Source organism: Equus quagga, chromosome 11 (assembly GCF_021613505.1).
Source record: "Equus quagga isolate Etosha38 chromosome 11, UCLA_HA_Equagga_1.0, whole genome shotgun sequence".
Classification (NCBI taxonomy): Eukaryota; Metazoa; Chordata; class Mammalia; order Perissodactyla; family Equidae; genus Equus; species Equus quagga.
Window position 1 is genome coordinate 114,804,162 of NC_060277.1, and position 12,312 is coordinate 114,816,473.

General features: G+C 65.4%; 1 protein-coding gene across 1 annotated transcript in view; it reads left to right on the forward strand.

Annotated features, from left to right (window-relative positions):
- BAHCC1 (BAH domain and coiled-coil containing 1) overlaps window positions 1-12,312 on the forward strand; it is a 47,522-nt gene that overhangs the window by 690 nt on the left and 34,520 nt on the right. Inside the window, 1 exon segment of the mRNA XM_046676350.1 lies at window positions 7,589-8,018. Within this exon segment, the coding sequence (XP_046532306.1) occupies window positions 7,589-8,018 (430 nt within the window).

Sequence of the window (12,312 nt, forward strand, 5' to 3'; positions counted from 1 at the left end):
GATGGAGGGAGGGAGGGATGAATGGAGGGGGAGATGGATGGATGGAGTGGTGGATGGAGGGAGGGAGGGATGGATGGAGGGATGGAGGGGGTGGATGGATAAACGGATGAGTCTGCAGGATGGGGGAGTGCACAGGGTTTTGGTAAGCCTGCCCCCAGGCTGCCCTCGGCCAGCACCTGCCTCCTCCTCCCTTAATTTCTCCTGCTGTGCTGGCCCTGGCGCTTCTGCCAGTGCTGTCAACAATGTCGTCCTCGTGGGGCTGGGGTGGGAGGAGGAAGATCACACTCTCCAGAGGCCAGTCTCCACCCAGCTCTGGGGGGGTCCACTTGGTGGATGGGGAAAGGCCAGCCAGCAGGGCGAACTCACCATCTACAGGCACGGGGCCTTCCTGTGAACCCAGTTCTGTCCTGTGCTGGTGTAGCCAGACCAGACCAAACCCTGTGAGCAGACCTGCCTCGGACAGGGGGACCCTACGTCCTTGTCCAGGTTGCCCTCTTCCTCTCCCTGCCCACAGCTGAGACATGGGTGTGTCCAGGGCTGGCTTGAGGGGCTGGGGGCCTGGGGCTGGGGATGGGGTGCAGGAGAGCAAGGTGGGTGCCCCTGACCCTGTCTGGATGGGCTCTCCCTCTGAGGGGACCAGTGGGGCTGGGGCGTGTGTGTGCGTGGTTGTGTGTGTGCCCCCATGTCTAAACCGGGGCCTTCATCTTCTTGCAGCCGGCTTCTTTCAAGATGGTGGTGAGGGAAATGCCTTGCCGTGGCCAAGGATGCTCCTCCAGCTGGGGGCTTAGCAGGGGTGGCGCTGACCTGCATGGTTGTCTCCCCACGCCCTGCTGCAGGGAGTGTGAGAGGGAAGGGAGGAGGAGACCTGGGAGGAGGTGTGGGGACGGAGAGGGCAGAGAGGGAGGCCGCCCCCCGCCCCCGGGGCTCTCAGTTGCTCTCAGCCAGAGGCCGAGGGCGGCCCCAGTGGGGAGCGCTGGTTGCCCCCCTCCACCAGCCAAAGGGCTAAATTTACCCTTTTAATAAGAACCAGGCTTATATCCGATTTTCCTTTTCTTTTATTAGTTCTGGGCTGTTGGTGGTTGGGCCCCTCCCCTGTCATCATTGCCTCCACATTTGTGGGCTGGGTGGCTCAGCAACCACAGAGTTTTCCTATTATGGCCTGAGAGACACTGCCTTTGGGCCAACCAGGGCTTCTGGAAGGTTCTCCTGTGCCGGCCGAGAGGAACTTCCCGCATGATGTGCTCATGTTTCTAGGCGGGCGGCCCTCACTGCAGGCCACCCCTACACCTAGGGCTGGGCTGGCCGGGGGGCTTACCCACGGCTTCCACTTCCTGCCCCCCCACGCCGTCGATCTGGTCCCTTCCCACCTCCCACCTCTGCCCTCTCTCCCTGTGGCTGTCTCAGCCTCCTCTTCTGGTCCAGCCCCCTCCACAGGGCCGAGGACAGCAGCATGGGGGTCACTGTGTGGCGCCCCATGGTCCGTGGTAGCAGAGAGGGGCCTTGAAGTGGGGCAAGCCCCGTGTCCAGTGAGACTGAGTGGGTGTGCTGGCCACGCTGACCTCGGGGGGCTGCCTACTTGCGGCCAGAGGGGACTGCCCCAAATCTGGCAATCTGGTCCTGCCGGGCATTCCAAATCAGTGAGGGCATTGTGCCAGGCTGAGCTGTATCTCCACCGCAGAGTCTCAGAGCCAGGTGGCTGGGGGCTGAGCGGCTGGGCTGGGGTCGGGGCTGACTCCCTGGTAGCTGGCTCAGGGGTCAGGGGTCTTGGAGCTGTGGTTTGGTGCAGACTTGAGGTTAGGGTTCCCCTTCCACCACGAGTCACCCCTGGGGGCAAAAGGAGGTGGCCTGCTGCCCTCACCCTGCCACCGCGGGGTCAGACAGAACCACAGGCCAGGAGCCTTTTCCAGGGTCCAGCCCAGTGAGGGCACCCATTGGCGGAGGCCTGACCCTGGGAAGCAGCATCTTTGGGGACCACCCAGCCTGTGTCGCCCCCTCGTACACGTTCAGAGCCGTGCTTGCACACTCATATCCACAGTGCACACTCAGAGCTCACACCTCAGAGATCCGTGCACATCTCTAGCCCCTGTGTACACCCATAGCCACGTGTGCACACTCAGCCAAGTGTATGCCTCATGAGTGCCCACACACAGTCCCTTTGCTGCCTCTGTGCCCACAGGTACACACACCCCCCCTTACATCATCTCACGCCTGGGCCGCTGGTGGGTTCCAGCCTAGCGGGGATCGTCCCTGGGTGGTATCGGGGGGAGTCGAGCCTGCAAATCTGTGCACACCCAGAGTGAGTCTCGTGGGCGGCAGTGTGGCCTGGCCTCTACGGCCCCTGCTGCAGCTGCTTTGGATTTCCTGGAGGGGGCAGTCCCAGAGCGGCCCCTCCCACCAGGGCCAGGTCTCTTCATCCCTGTCCCCTTCACCCCCACCCTTCTCCTTGGCAGTCAGACAGATGGATGTCCACCTGCCTCCGAGCAGGCTGGACTGAGGCCTCTCCACGTCACTCCACACAGGACACCCAGTGTGGACACTTTCCCTCCACCCTCCCTCCCTCCGCTGGAATGAGAGGAATGTGGGCCAGGTCCATGTGGTGGGCTCTTGGTCCTTCCTGCCTCCTCCTCCTCTCTGCCCAGCTCCCTCTGGGGCCTGGCTCAGCGCAGGAGGGGCACTATGGCCCCCAGGCAGGCCACCTGTCGCTCCAGTGTCTCAGCTGCCCCTGGTGTCCTGGGGGAGACCCAGGGATGGCTCAAGGGGAGCCGGGTGTCCCCAGTGCCCAGGCAGGCTCTGCAAGGGCCTGGGGGAAGCAGGGAGCCTGAGCAGGTGTGAGCGGGAGGGTGGGAGCTGGCGCGGGCGGCGGGTGCAGCCGCCAGACGCAGAGCCGGGGAGCCCGGTGCCAGCAGCCCGTCAGCTGGGCTTCCGGAAGCTCCGGGAGCGCCGGGAGCCTGGGAAGGGGCTTGCTTCTCACGAGCGGCCGCCAGCCATCTCAGCGAGGCCTTTTTTTTTTTACAACCCATTTCACAGTTTCCAGAAAAGGAGGATGCTGTCTCAGTGGCTCACTTCAGTCACAACAAATGCTCGCTCTGCTGCAGCTCTGAGCTCCGCTCGTTCTCCCCTGCTCTCCCAGGCCCTTCCGTCTGTCCATCCCTCTGTTTGTCCGTCACCTCCTTCTGCCCCCTTTGCCCTCAGCCTGGGGTCACAGTATGGAGCCTGGCTTCCCGGGGCCCCCACCCCAGGAGAGGCTGGAGGGGAGGTGGGGCTGAAGGGAGGGTGGGTGGACGGACGCCTGGAGGCTCCTGCACTCGTGGGCTCCGGGCAGGAGCGCCCTCGCTGCCCTCGGGCTGCCCGGGACCTGCTATCCATTGGCCGCAGCAGGGGGCCTGGAGAACAGGTTGGTGGAAGAGGCCCCGTTCCCCTCAGTTTTGCCTGGGCGTCTAGGGCCGCCTCTGCCACCGCCATTGCAGCTTGAGACTACCTCCTTGGTGCCACCCGGTCCATACTGCGGCCCTGTGGGTAAAGGCTGGGCTCAGTGGTCACTGGAGATTCTTGGGGTGTCAGGGCATTTCGGCCCAGCTCTGTCCAGCTGGGGCAGCTGGGAGGGAAGTGGCTGCTGAAGCCAGGGTCCAGGTACGTCCTGTCTCTCAGTCCAGGTTGTCCGGGCCTTGGTGCATGGAGACGGACAGGCCTCCGGGGGTGGGGGCTGTGCCTAAGGAGCCGGGCCGCCAGGGGGATGTCAACCAGCCCTCCCGGGCATGCTGGCTTCCGGAGCGGTTTTCTCAGCCAGCCCGGCGCCCGGGCCAGGCCTCCGTGGTGTACTCGGCAGGGCTGAGGCGGCACTGGAGCTGGGGCTGGAGCCCTGTGTCTGGGGCTGCAAACCCTGGCTTGGGCCAGCTGGGCCGTAGGGGTGGCTCGTGGGGGGCTGCTATGCTGTACCAAACGAGCTGCCTCAGAACCCAGGGGCGTGGCCACCTTGCCCATGCACACTGGAGGGGACAGGGCAGCCTTGGAGTGGACAGGCCTCCTTCAAACCCCAGCCTGGGCACGTGGGGCCCAGACTAACGATGCCCCGTTCTTTTATCAGCCCCGGGGCGGGCCTGCCACCTGGGATCGTGGGGATACAAGTTAGTATGAGGGTTTGTATAGCCCCTGGTAAAAGAGGGGCTGGTGCAGATGGTACTGGAATGGGGGCTCCCAGCCCGGCAGGTCATTGCGCAGAGCCCCCCTGGCCCTCCACACTGCTGGGAGCTCCCACTGTCCTCTCCCAGGCGGGTAACCGCAGCACTCTGTGGGCAAGGACCCTGCCAAGAGGAAAGAAGCCTCCAGCCCAGTTCCCGGCCAGACTTGGCCGCACAGCTCCGGCCCTGGCCAGGGCCCAGGCTGCCTCTGCTCAGGCTCTGTCTGGGCCTGGCTGCTGGTCGGCGGGCGGGTGGGGGCTGGGGAGGTGGCAGCCAGGTCTGCCCATACCTCTGCTGGCTGGGCACAGTGCCATCGCCAAACTCCTCGGAGGTGGAGGTGACAGCGGGGTTGGGGACACTCTGTCCGCATGTCGGGAGCTGGCTGGGCGAGGGGAGGCTCCGGGAGCCAGCAGTCCCCTCCCCACATCCACCACGGCAGTGCCCGCCTGGCAAGGCCTGCAGGACCTTTGATTGCTTCCAAACTTCTAGCCCAGGACGGTGGGGGAGAGATGGAACCCTTCAGAGCAAGGGTCGTGGAGCCTCATGGTGCAGGGCCCAGGCCAGGGGCGGATCAGGGCACTGGCTTTGCGTCTGCCCAGTGCCCATCCCCTCAGGGCTGGCCTGCCGGTCAGGGAGCGTGAGTGCCCCTGGCAGGACCTGTGCCATGGGCTGGGGTTTTAGGAGGGAGAGGCCTCCTGGGTCCCCGCGTGGGTCTCCCACGGTGACCCCAGGGTGGAGGACGTCCACGCGTGGAGTTGGGGCGTGGTGAAGGACTCCTGTGGCTCTGTATCGGAGCAAGTACCCAGAAGGTGGTCTGTGGAACGGTTGTAGCCTGTGCTCTGAAGGCAGTAGGGTCACTGACGATCTCTGTTTCTTTCCTTTTCGATGCCGCCAGAACATTTTATAAGGAAGATGTAAAAGATGTAAAGACATACTATTTGCATTACAAGGCTCTTCTGTTTTCAACATGAAAGGCAAAAGGAGTGGAGAAGCCCCCCAGCTGGATGGTCCAGCCTGAGTCTGGACACTGGGGGCCCACGAGCCACCCCCGAGGCCGGGAGAGGCGGCACAGCAGGGGCAGCTGGGTTAGCTCTGGTGGCCAGGGGTGGCCCTGAAGGCTGGCAGCAAAGCGGGGCCCTGGGGAACCTAGGACTGAGGCCGGGGCAGGGGAGCTGGGCTGGAACGCTGTCCCATGCTCCTCATTTCCCACACTCTGGAGTAAGGGTCCCTTCCTCATGGACTCAGAGAAACCAGCTGTAAGGAGGCACCCCAAGAGGGACCCCCAAGTCGGGAGACAGGCAGGCGTGGAGCCAGGGGAGCCCCAGGCTTGGGAGCTCTGGCTGCAGCAGGAAGCACAGCCTGTCACTGGCGAGTCCACTGCCCTGTGGAGCCAGGACCGGGGCCTGGCTGAGCTGCAGCGCCACCCCTCAAAGCCAGTGCAGTGGGACCCCCCCTTCTGGGATGGTATCAGAGCAGGGTACTCCCAAGACCGGGATCAGCCTCCCAGGGGGCGTGACAGCCAGTGGCCCAAGCCTCCCCACCCCAGGTTCCAGCTTAGGGGTCCAGTTGGGGCAGATGCCCCAACCGGCCTCAGGTTTGCTCCCCACCTGCCCAGCCCCAGGTGGCTGGTGCCTTGGGGCTTGGGTGGTGGGTCTTCAGAGGTTGCCTGCTGCCCTTGCAGGGACCCCCCCCCCCCCCCCCGCCGTGGGACGCCCTGTGAGGGAGCTGCCTCCGCGCCTCGGTTTCCCTGATCCGAGGACCGGAAGGGCCTATGGGATGGGAGCTGTGCTTCCTGCCCAGCCCGGGGCCCTGCCGCCCCCGCCTGCCGTGGTGTGGGAGAGCTCAAGGTGCGGGGTTCCCAGGCCAAACTCCTGGAGAAATCCTTTATCCAGACCCGACTTTTGGACTCGGTTGCTTCCCACTGTCCCTGGGAGGAGCAGGGTGGGAGGGACTTCCCTGGGAGGGTGTGGGGGCGGGAAGGCCTGAGGGACTTGGGGCGGGCCTGGGTGAGGCAGGAAGAGGCCTCACTCATTCCACAGGCATGCCCCCCCCCAGGGTCCCTGGAGCCCAGCAGAGGCCGCCCTCCCTCTCCCGCCCTGCTCCTCCTGCCTACCCCAGCCCCAGGAGGGCAACACTTCCCTTCCCAGCCCAGAGTCCCCTCCCCTGGCTGGACGCGCCTGTGGTCTGGCCGTGGCCCATGGCAGTCCCAGCCCTGCGGTCCGGGAAGTCCCTGGCTCCTGGGCACCTTCACCCCCTGCCCCTGGGTCCTTTCAGGGTTTCCCTGCAGTCTGACACCCACCACAGAAGTCAGCTTGTGCCCCAATCCCCAGCCAGCGCTCACAGGCTGTTCCTCTGTGGCCCAGGCCCAGGAGAGGCCCCCTTTGTCCACATGTCCCATTCACACGCGGAGGGGAGGAGAGTGCCAGGGTCCCGGCCAGCTGGGGCAGCCCCCCCACCCCCCCTGCTCCGGGCCTTGCCGCCTCTCTGCTGCTGAGTCACCCGTGTCTGGGAAGCTCCCAAGGCAGGGCCAGGCTGAATGAGGCATCACAAATTCACAAATTCCCCCTGCCTCCCGGGCAGGGAAACAGCAATCCTGACTCACCTTGGGCCGGGCCTGCAGCCTCCCCGGGCCCCCAGAACCCCTGCAAACCCCGCCAGGCCCCTCCACTCAGTCTGATGGGGTGGCGAGCCCCCAGGTCCCTGCTCTCCACTCCTGGGATGATCCAAGCCAGGCTCACTGCCCATGGAACTGTGGTGACAAGGTGCCAGGGCACCCTGCCGGGGTGGGGGCCAAGCAGTGCAGCCCCAGACCACCCACCAGGTGCCCAGCACTCTGTGTGCCCGTATATCCTTCCTGTGTAAGCCACTGGTCGCCATGGAAACCCAGGGAAGCTCCCTGGGGCTGGCCTTGGCCACTGGACTTGGGCAGAGAGGGGACCCCGTGGCGGAGGGTGCAGGTGGGCTGGCGGGCATGGAGAGCTGGGGTGGGCAGGCTGCACAGGCTGGCTGTCTGCGTCTCCATGCCCGCCAGTCAGGGCCTGACCCTGAGAAAGCCTCAGGGGGATTTAAAAGCAGATCCATACACTTCATCCTCAGGCTCTGCCCATCCTTCCTTCTTCCTCTGCCTCAGTTTCTCCTCTTGCTCACCTAAGACAAGGCACCCAGTCTGATGAACCAGTTAATTAGACCAGGGGAGAAGGTTGAGGACCCCACTGTGGGGAAAGGCTAGCCCCCCCAAGTGCCGCCCAGCGGGTGGGGAGAGACAGCTGGCCTCTGTCAGGTCCGCTGGTGGCTGAGGCCGTGGAGCTGCTTACCGCCTGGGCCTAGGGGAGTCAGGGACTCTGCCCGCAAAGGGAAGACCCACCCACAGGGCCGTTTGCTCCCCTGGACCCTGAGTGTTTATTTAGTAGAGAACCTGGCCCCTGGTTGATGGGGTGGGAGTGGGCGCCATTCTTGGGGGTTTTGCAGTAACAGGAGGGCGTCAGGACCTCTGGACCCTGAGTGTGACCATCGGGGCTCGAGTGGGTAGCTTCTCCCGCCTGGGCTGCTTGGGATTTGAAGACAAAAGCCCCAGGGAGCTTGGGGCTGGAGAGTCGGCCCTGAGAGGGGCTCCTTGGTGGGGGTGCTGCCCAGACTCACTCTCGCCCCCTGTGTCCACAGCCAGCAGCCGTCTGATGGGCAACTCTCCGGCCTCTTCTTTTATGGGCAGTTTCCTCACTGGCAGCCTGGGCTCGGCGGCCTCTGCGCACCCCAGTGGCCCCGCCCCCTCCCCCTCGGAGCAGGCCTACCGTGGCCCCCACCCCACCGCCTCCCAGATCTGGTTCTCCCACTCGCACGAAGGTAAGTCAGGGGCCTGGGCTCCCGGCAGCACCCGCGGCTGGAGCCACCGACGTGGTGTCCAGGGCCAGTGGCGAGGCAGAGGGCTCCCCCGCTGTGGCAGGCAAGAGCCGGCTGGCAGACCCTGCCAAGCGCTCTGGCGAGGGGCTGCTCCCAGCAGAGGAAGCCTCCATGGGGGAGGTGGTAATTGGTTGGAAAGAGGGGTGGGCCCCACCAGGCAGTGGTCCTGGCCAGATGTGCACCACAGATGGGCAGAGAGGGAGAGAAGAGGGTGGAGCTGGGAGGGCTCTGAGAGCCAAGGAAACATGGAGCACAGCTGGGCCAGCCGGTCCGGGCTGCACCCACCTTCTCCGACTCAGGGAGGCATGGGCTCCAGATGTGCCAGCTGGGAGGGAGGGGCAGTCAGGAGAGAGCTGTCAGCATTCTCAGCTGCCACCCTCGGGGCCTGGCCTAGAACAACGGAGTCCCTCCCAGGCCTGGCCTCCCCATGGGACGCAGCCCCTGTGCGCACAGTAGGTGCCCTGTGAATAAGCTTCGATCTCAGGCCAGGTGGCTGGCAGGAGGGCCGCTGGAGGCCCTTCTAGGTCTCTGAGGCTCCCCTTGGCTTTCCCAGGGTGGGGCACCCCCCACCCAGCTCCTGCTGTCTGCTCAGCCCCTTGGCGCTGTGACATGGGTGGTGGCCCTGGGCCCCAATGTCCCTGGCCCCTGGTTGCCAGTATCCGCTCGGCCGTCCAGTTCCCCGAGGCGTGGGAAGGGTTAAGCCTGGCAGCGGCTGGCACGCGGAGAGGTAATTGCAGTTGGCAGCGGGCACAGAGGGCTCTCCGCTCCTGGCACTGGCACCGCCGTAACTCAATGACTGCTGAGCGGCGGGCGTTGTGTTTGCAGAGCGCACGGACCCACACACCGCGACCGTCGCCGCCCATGTTCCAGGCTGGGAGATTAGCGCCCGGCGCTGCTGGAGAGCGAGAGAAATCTCTCTTTGTGCAATAAGAAAGGGGCTGTTTTCCAGACAGGACAGGTGACGAGTGAGGGACAGTTGTTAGAATAATCTGGGCTTTAAGCTCTGTGTGGAGCACACATGTTGGACAGGTGATAAGGAGCAGTTCTCTCCCCTGGCGGAGGGGAGGCCAGACTGGCTCTGAGGACCCAGGTGGGCAGAGCAGGGTCCCTGGCCCAGACCCACCTCCGCTTCCCACTGCCGCACTCTTAGCAGCCTCCCTGAGGGGCGACCTGGTGCAGATGAGTCCAGACCCTGGTTTGGGGCCTCCTGGACTGGCCGTGGGTGGGCCCCATGCCCTCCTGGCACCACTCACCCCCCTGCCCGTTCCAGCCCTCCCGCCTTCTGTGTCTGCCGGGCACACTTGCAGCCCTGGCAGGAGCATCTGGCTCCCAGGATGTCTGCAGGAGGGAGGAGGGTGGCTGAGCCTGGGGGAGGGCTGCACCAGCCATGTGGGACTGCCTCAACCGAAGTAACCGCCACGGCCCGACGCTGGCCCAGCCACAGGTGCGTGGGTGCCCCCAGGCTGGCTGACTTGGTTTCCCCTTCTTGCAACGGTGGCCCCTGGTCGGCCCCAGGAGTGGCAGCAGCCCTGCATCAGGAGCCATGCATCCCCTTCCCCTCTCTCCTACCCTTAGGGACCTCGCCGGCAAGGAGGGCGGTTTGTGGGCAGCACCACCTGCCCTGGGGCCCGGGGAGAAGGTGCCCCCGTCCCTCTGGGGGCTGCTGGGAGGCTGGGGTGGGAGGCGGCCTGCAGACAGAGTGCCCTCAACGGCCTCCAGTCACTCACTTCCCCTGAGCCAACGGCTGCCTGCCCCCTGCCCTCAGCCCTGGGCCCATGAGAGTCCACCTGTCTTGGTGGGAGGCCAGTGTGGGGGTGGCACTCTGGCCTGCGCTGGCCCCATCCTGCATCCTGGAGAGGCAGCTCCTTCGAGGCATGGCTGGTCTGAGCAGGAAGAGGGGTCGAGGCTGGGCCTCTCCCTCTGAAGCCAGCCCTGAGGGCTAGTGGGCATCTGTCTGTCCACCCAGCCCTGAAACACCACCAGCACCTCCTTGAGCTGGCCATACTCACAGTCTAGTGGGGAAGACAGGTGTGTCAGGACTGTGGGCTTGGTGGGCAAGCACAGGTGGATGCAGAACAAGGAGAAGTGGGACGTGGCCTCTGGCCACTCACCCAGGCTCTGGAACACAGGGTGGGTGTGGAGCAGAGTACACCTCAGGTCTGAAGACGGGTGTGGGGGAGGCAGCAGGTGTCGAGGGGAGAACACCCCCCAACCCGACAGGTTCCGCCTGAGGGTAGCTAGTGTGTGTCTATCCAGGGGACCATGCAACCACATGCACCTCCCAGGCCCATGCCTCAGTTTACCCCCTTGCCGTCTCCCGTTCTCTTCCTTCAGTTGAGCTGCCCCACCTCGGGATCCCCTTCCTGTGGGGCTTCCCCTGCCCTCCGCCCTCTGCCCGCCTGTCTGCTGCAGCCTCACTCCCCGACAGGCCACGTGGTGCGGCTGCCTCGCTGTGAGCTCGGAGCGTAAAGGCCAGCGGGCGGGCGGGGCTGGAGCGAGTGGCAGCGCTTGCTGGCTGGCTGCCCTGGCAGCGTGCCTGGCTGCTAGTTTGACTGGGTGCCAGCTGGCTCCCCGCGTGCCGGGGCCTGTTTCTCTGCCGTGTGTGTTCGGGGGGGGGGGGTGGGGGAGGAGGCGGGCGGGGGGCACGCGACACGGCCGGAGGGTGGGGGCCGACAGGCACGGTGGGCTGCCTGGGCGGGCTGTTCAGAGGTCTGGCTCACACCCTCATCCCGCTTCCTTCCACAGCCTCCAGGATGGATGGGGAGGCAGGTGCCCTGAAAAGCCAGCTCACCGCTCCCTCCCGTGTCCGGGGCTGGCCAGGGCTGGGCCCCTGAAGGGTTTCTTATCTTAAGGGCAGGCAGGCCAGGGCCAGCAGCAAGTGGGGGCTGGGTGGGCCAGGTGCCCCCCACTGCAGGCAGGGCTCCCCTCTCCGTTCGTGGACCCAGCCCACCATCTGGGGGGCAGCTGCCAGAGTGTGGGCTCGGGCTTCTTGCTTCCCTGGTGGAGCAGCTGGGGTGCAAGAGAGGCACCCCAGAGCTGGAGGAGCCACCCTGGAACATCTGGCCTGGGCCAGAGCCTGTCTGTCCAGTCCCCCAGCCTCTTGGCCCCCTAGGCTCACCCAAGTGAGGGATCCTGCCAGAGCCTGCATGTCCCCCTCTGGAGCTTAGGGTGCAAATGGGCGGTGGGACTGGCCCAGGGCAGGGGTGAGCCAGTGTCCAGCAAGCCTGCCCTGGGTAGGTCGAGGGGAGCGGGGGCGCAGCACAGCTGGTCCTATTGTCAGCGAGCCTGGCCCCCTCCCTCCCCACCCCAGCCCCCAGCTGCCTGGCTGGGACCACCCACAGGGCGGATGAAAGGGACTTCTGTTCCTGGGGGCTCAGCTGGGGAGGGGTGGGGGCCGGAGCTGCTGTGCTCTGCAGCCTAGGCTACTTGTGGTCTCTTGTGCCACCTGGAGGGGGAGCCTCAGGCGGCAGTGGGCACACGTGCCAGCCCCGGCCGTCAGCCTGGCTGGCCTCTTTGTCAGAGCCTTACCTATCCCTGCAGCCACTTGTGCATCCAGGGCTGGGCAGGCCTCCAGTGAGGCAGGGGCTACACCAAAGAGTTATCCAGTGGTCCCTGCTGTTCCTGGCCCCCGAGCTTCCCCGCGTGCCGCCAGCTGCCCCTCACTCCCCCTCTGTCCCCTCTGAGATCTCAGGGCTTGCCGGGGCTTCTGGGAGCGAGTGGGAGCCAGGAGCATGTCTGTGTGAGGGACAGAGGTCCCACCCAGAGCCCACCACCTTCCTGTGACCTTGGAGGCCTCCTGGCTCCCACACCTCCACCTTCTGGAACTGTCTAGAGGGCCCTCCACCTGCCCCTCTCTGAGTCCCTTTCTCCCAGACCCTGTCAGCTCCTCCTCTCTCTCCTGGCCTCAGTTTCCTCAGTGGCTAAAATGGCCTCTGAATCTGCCCTCACAGGACCACTAGCGATCACCCGCTAGTGCTCTCCCCCCAGCCCGGTGGAGATGCCCCCATGTCTGAGTGGCACCCGTCACCCTCCTTCCTGGCCCCCACCCATGCCCACCCGTGGCCACAGGAGGACACTGTAGGGGAGGGGCCTAAGCTCCCAGATCCCCACATGGGGGTCAGGGCTGCCACAGGCACAGGGAGGTCATCCTGTCTGGACCTCTCACCCCTGCAGAGCGTTCTCAGGGCTCTGCGTGGCCAGCCCTCCCTGAGTCCTTGGCCCCTGGCTGCATCTGGCC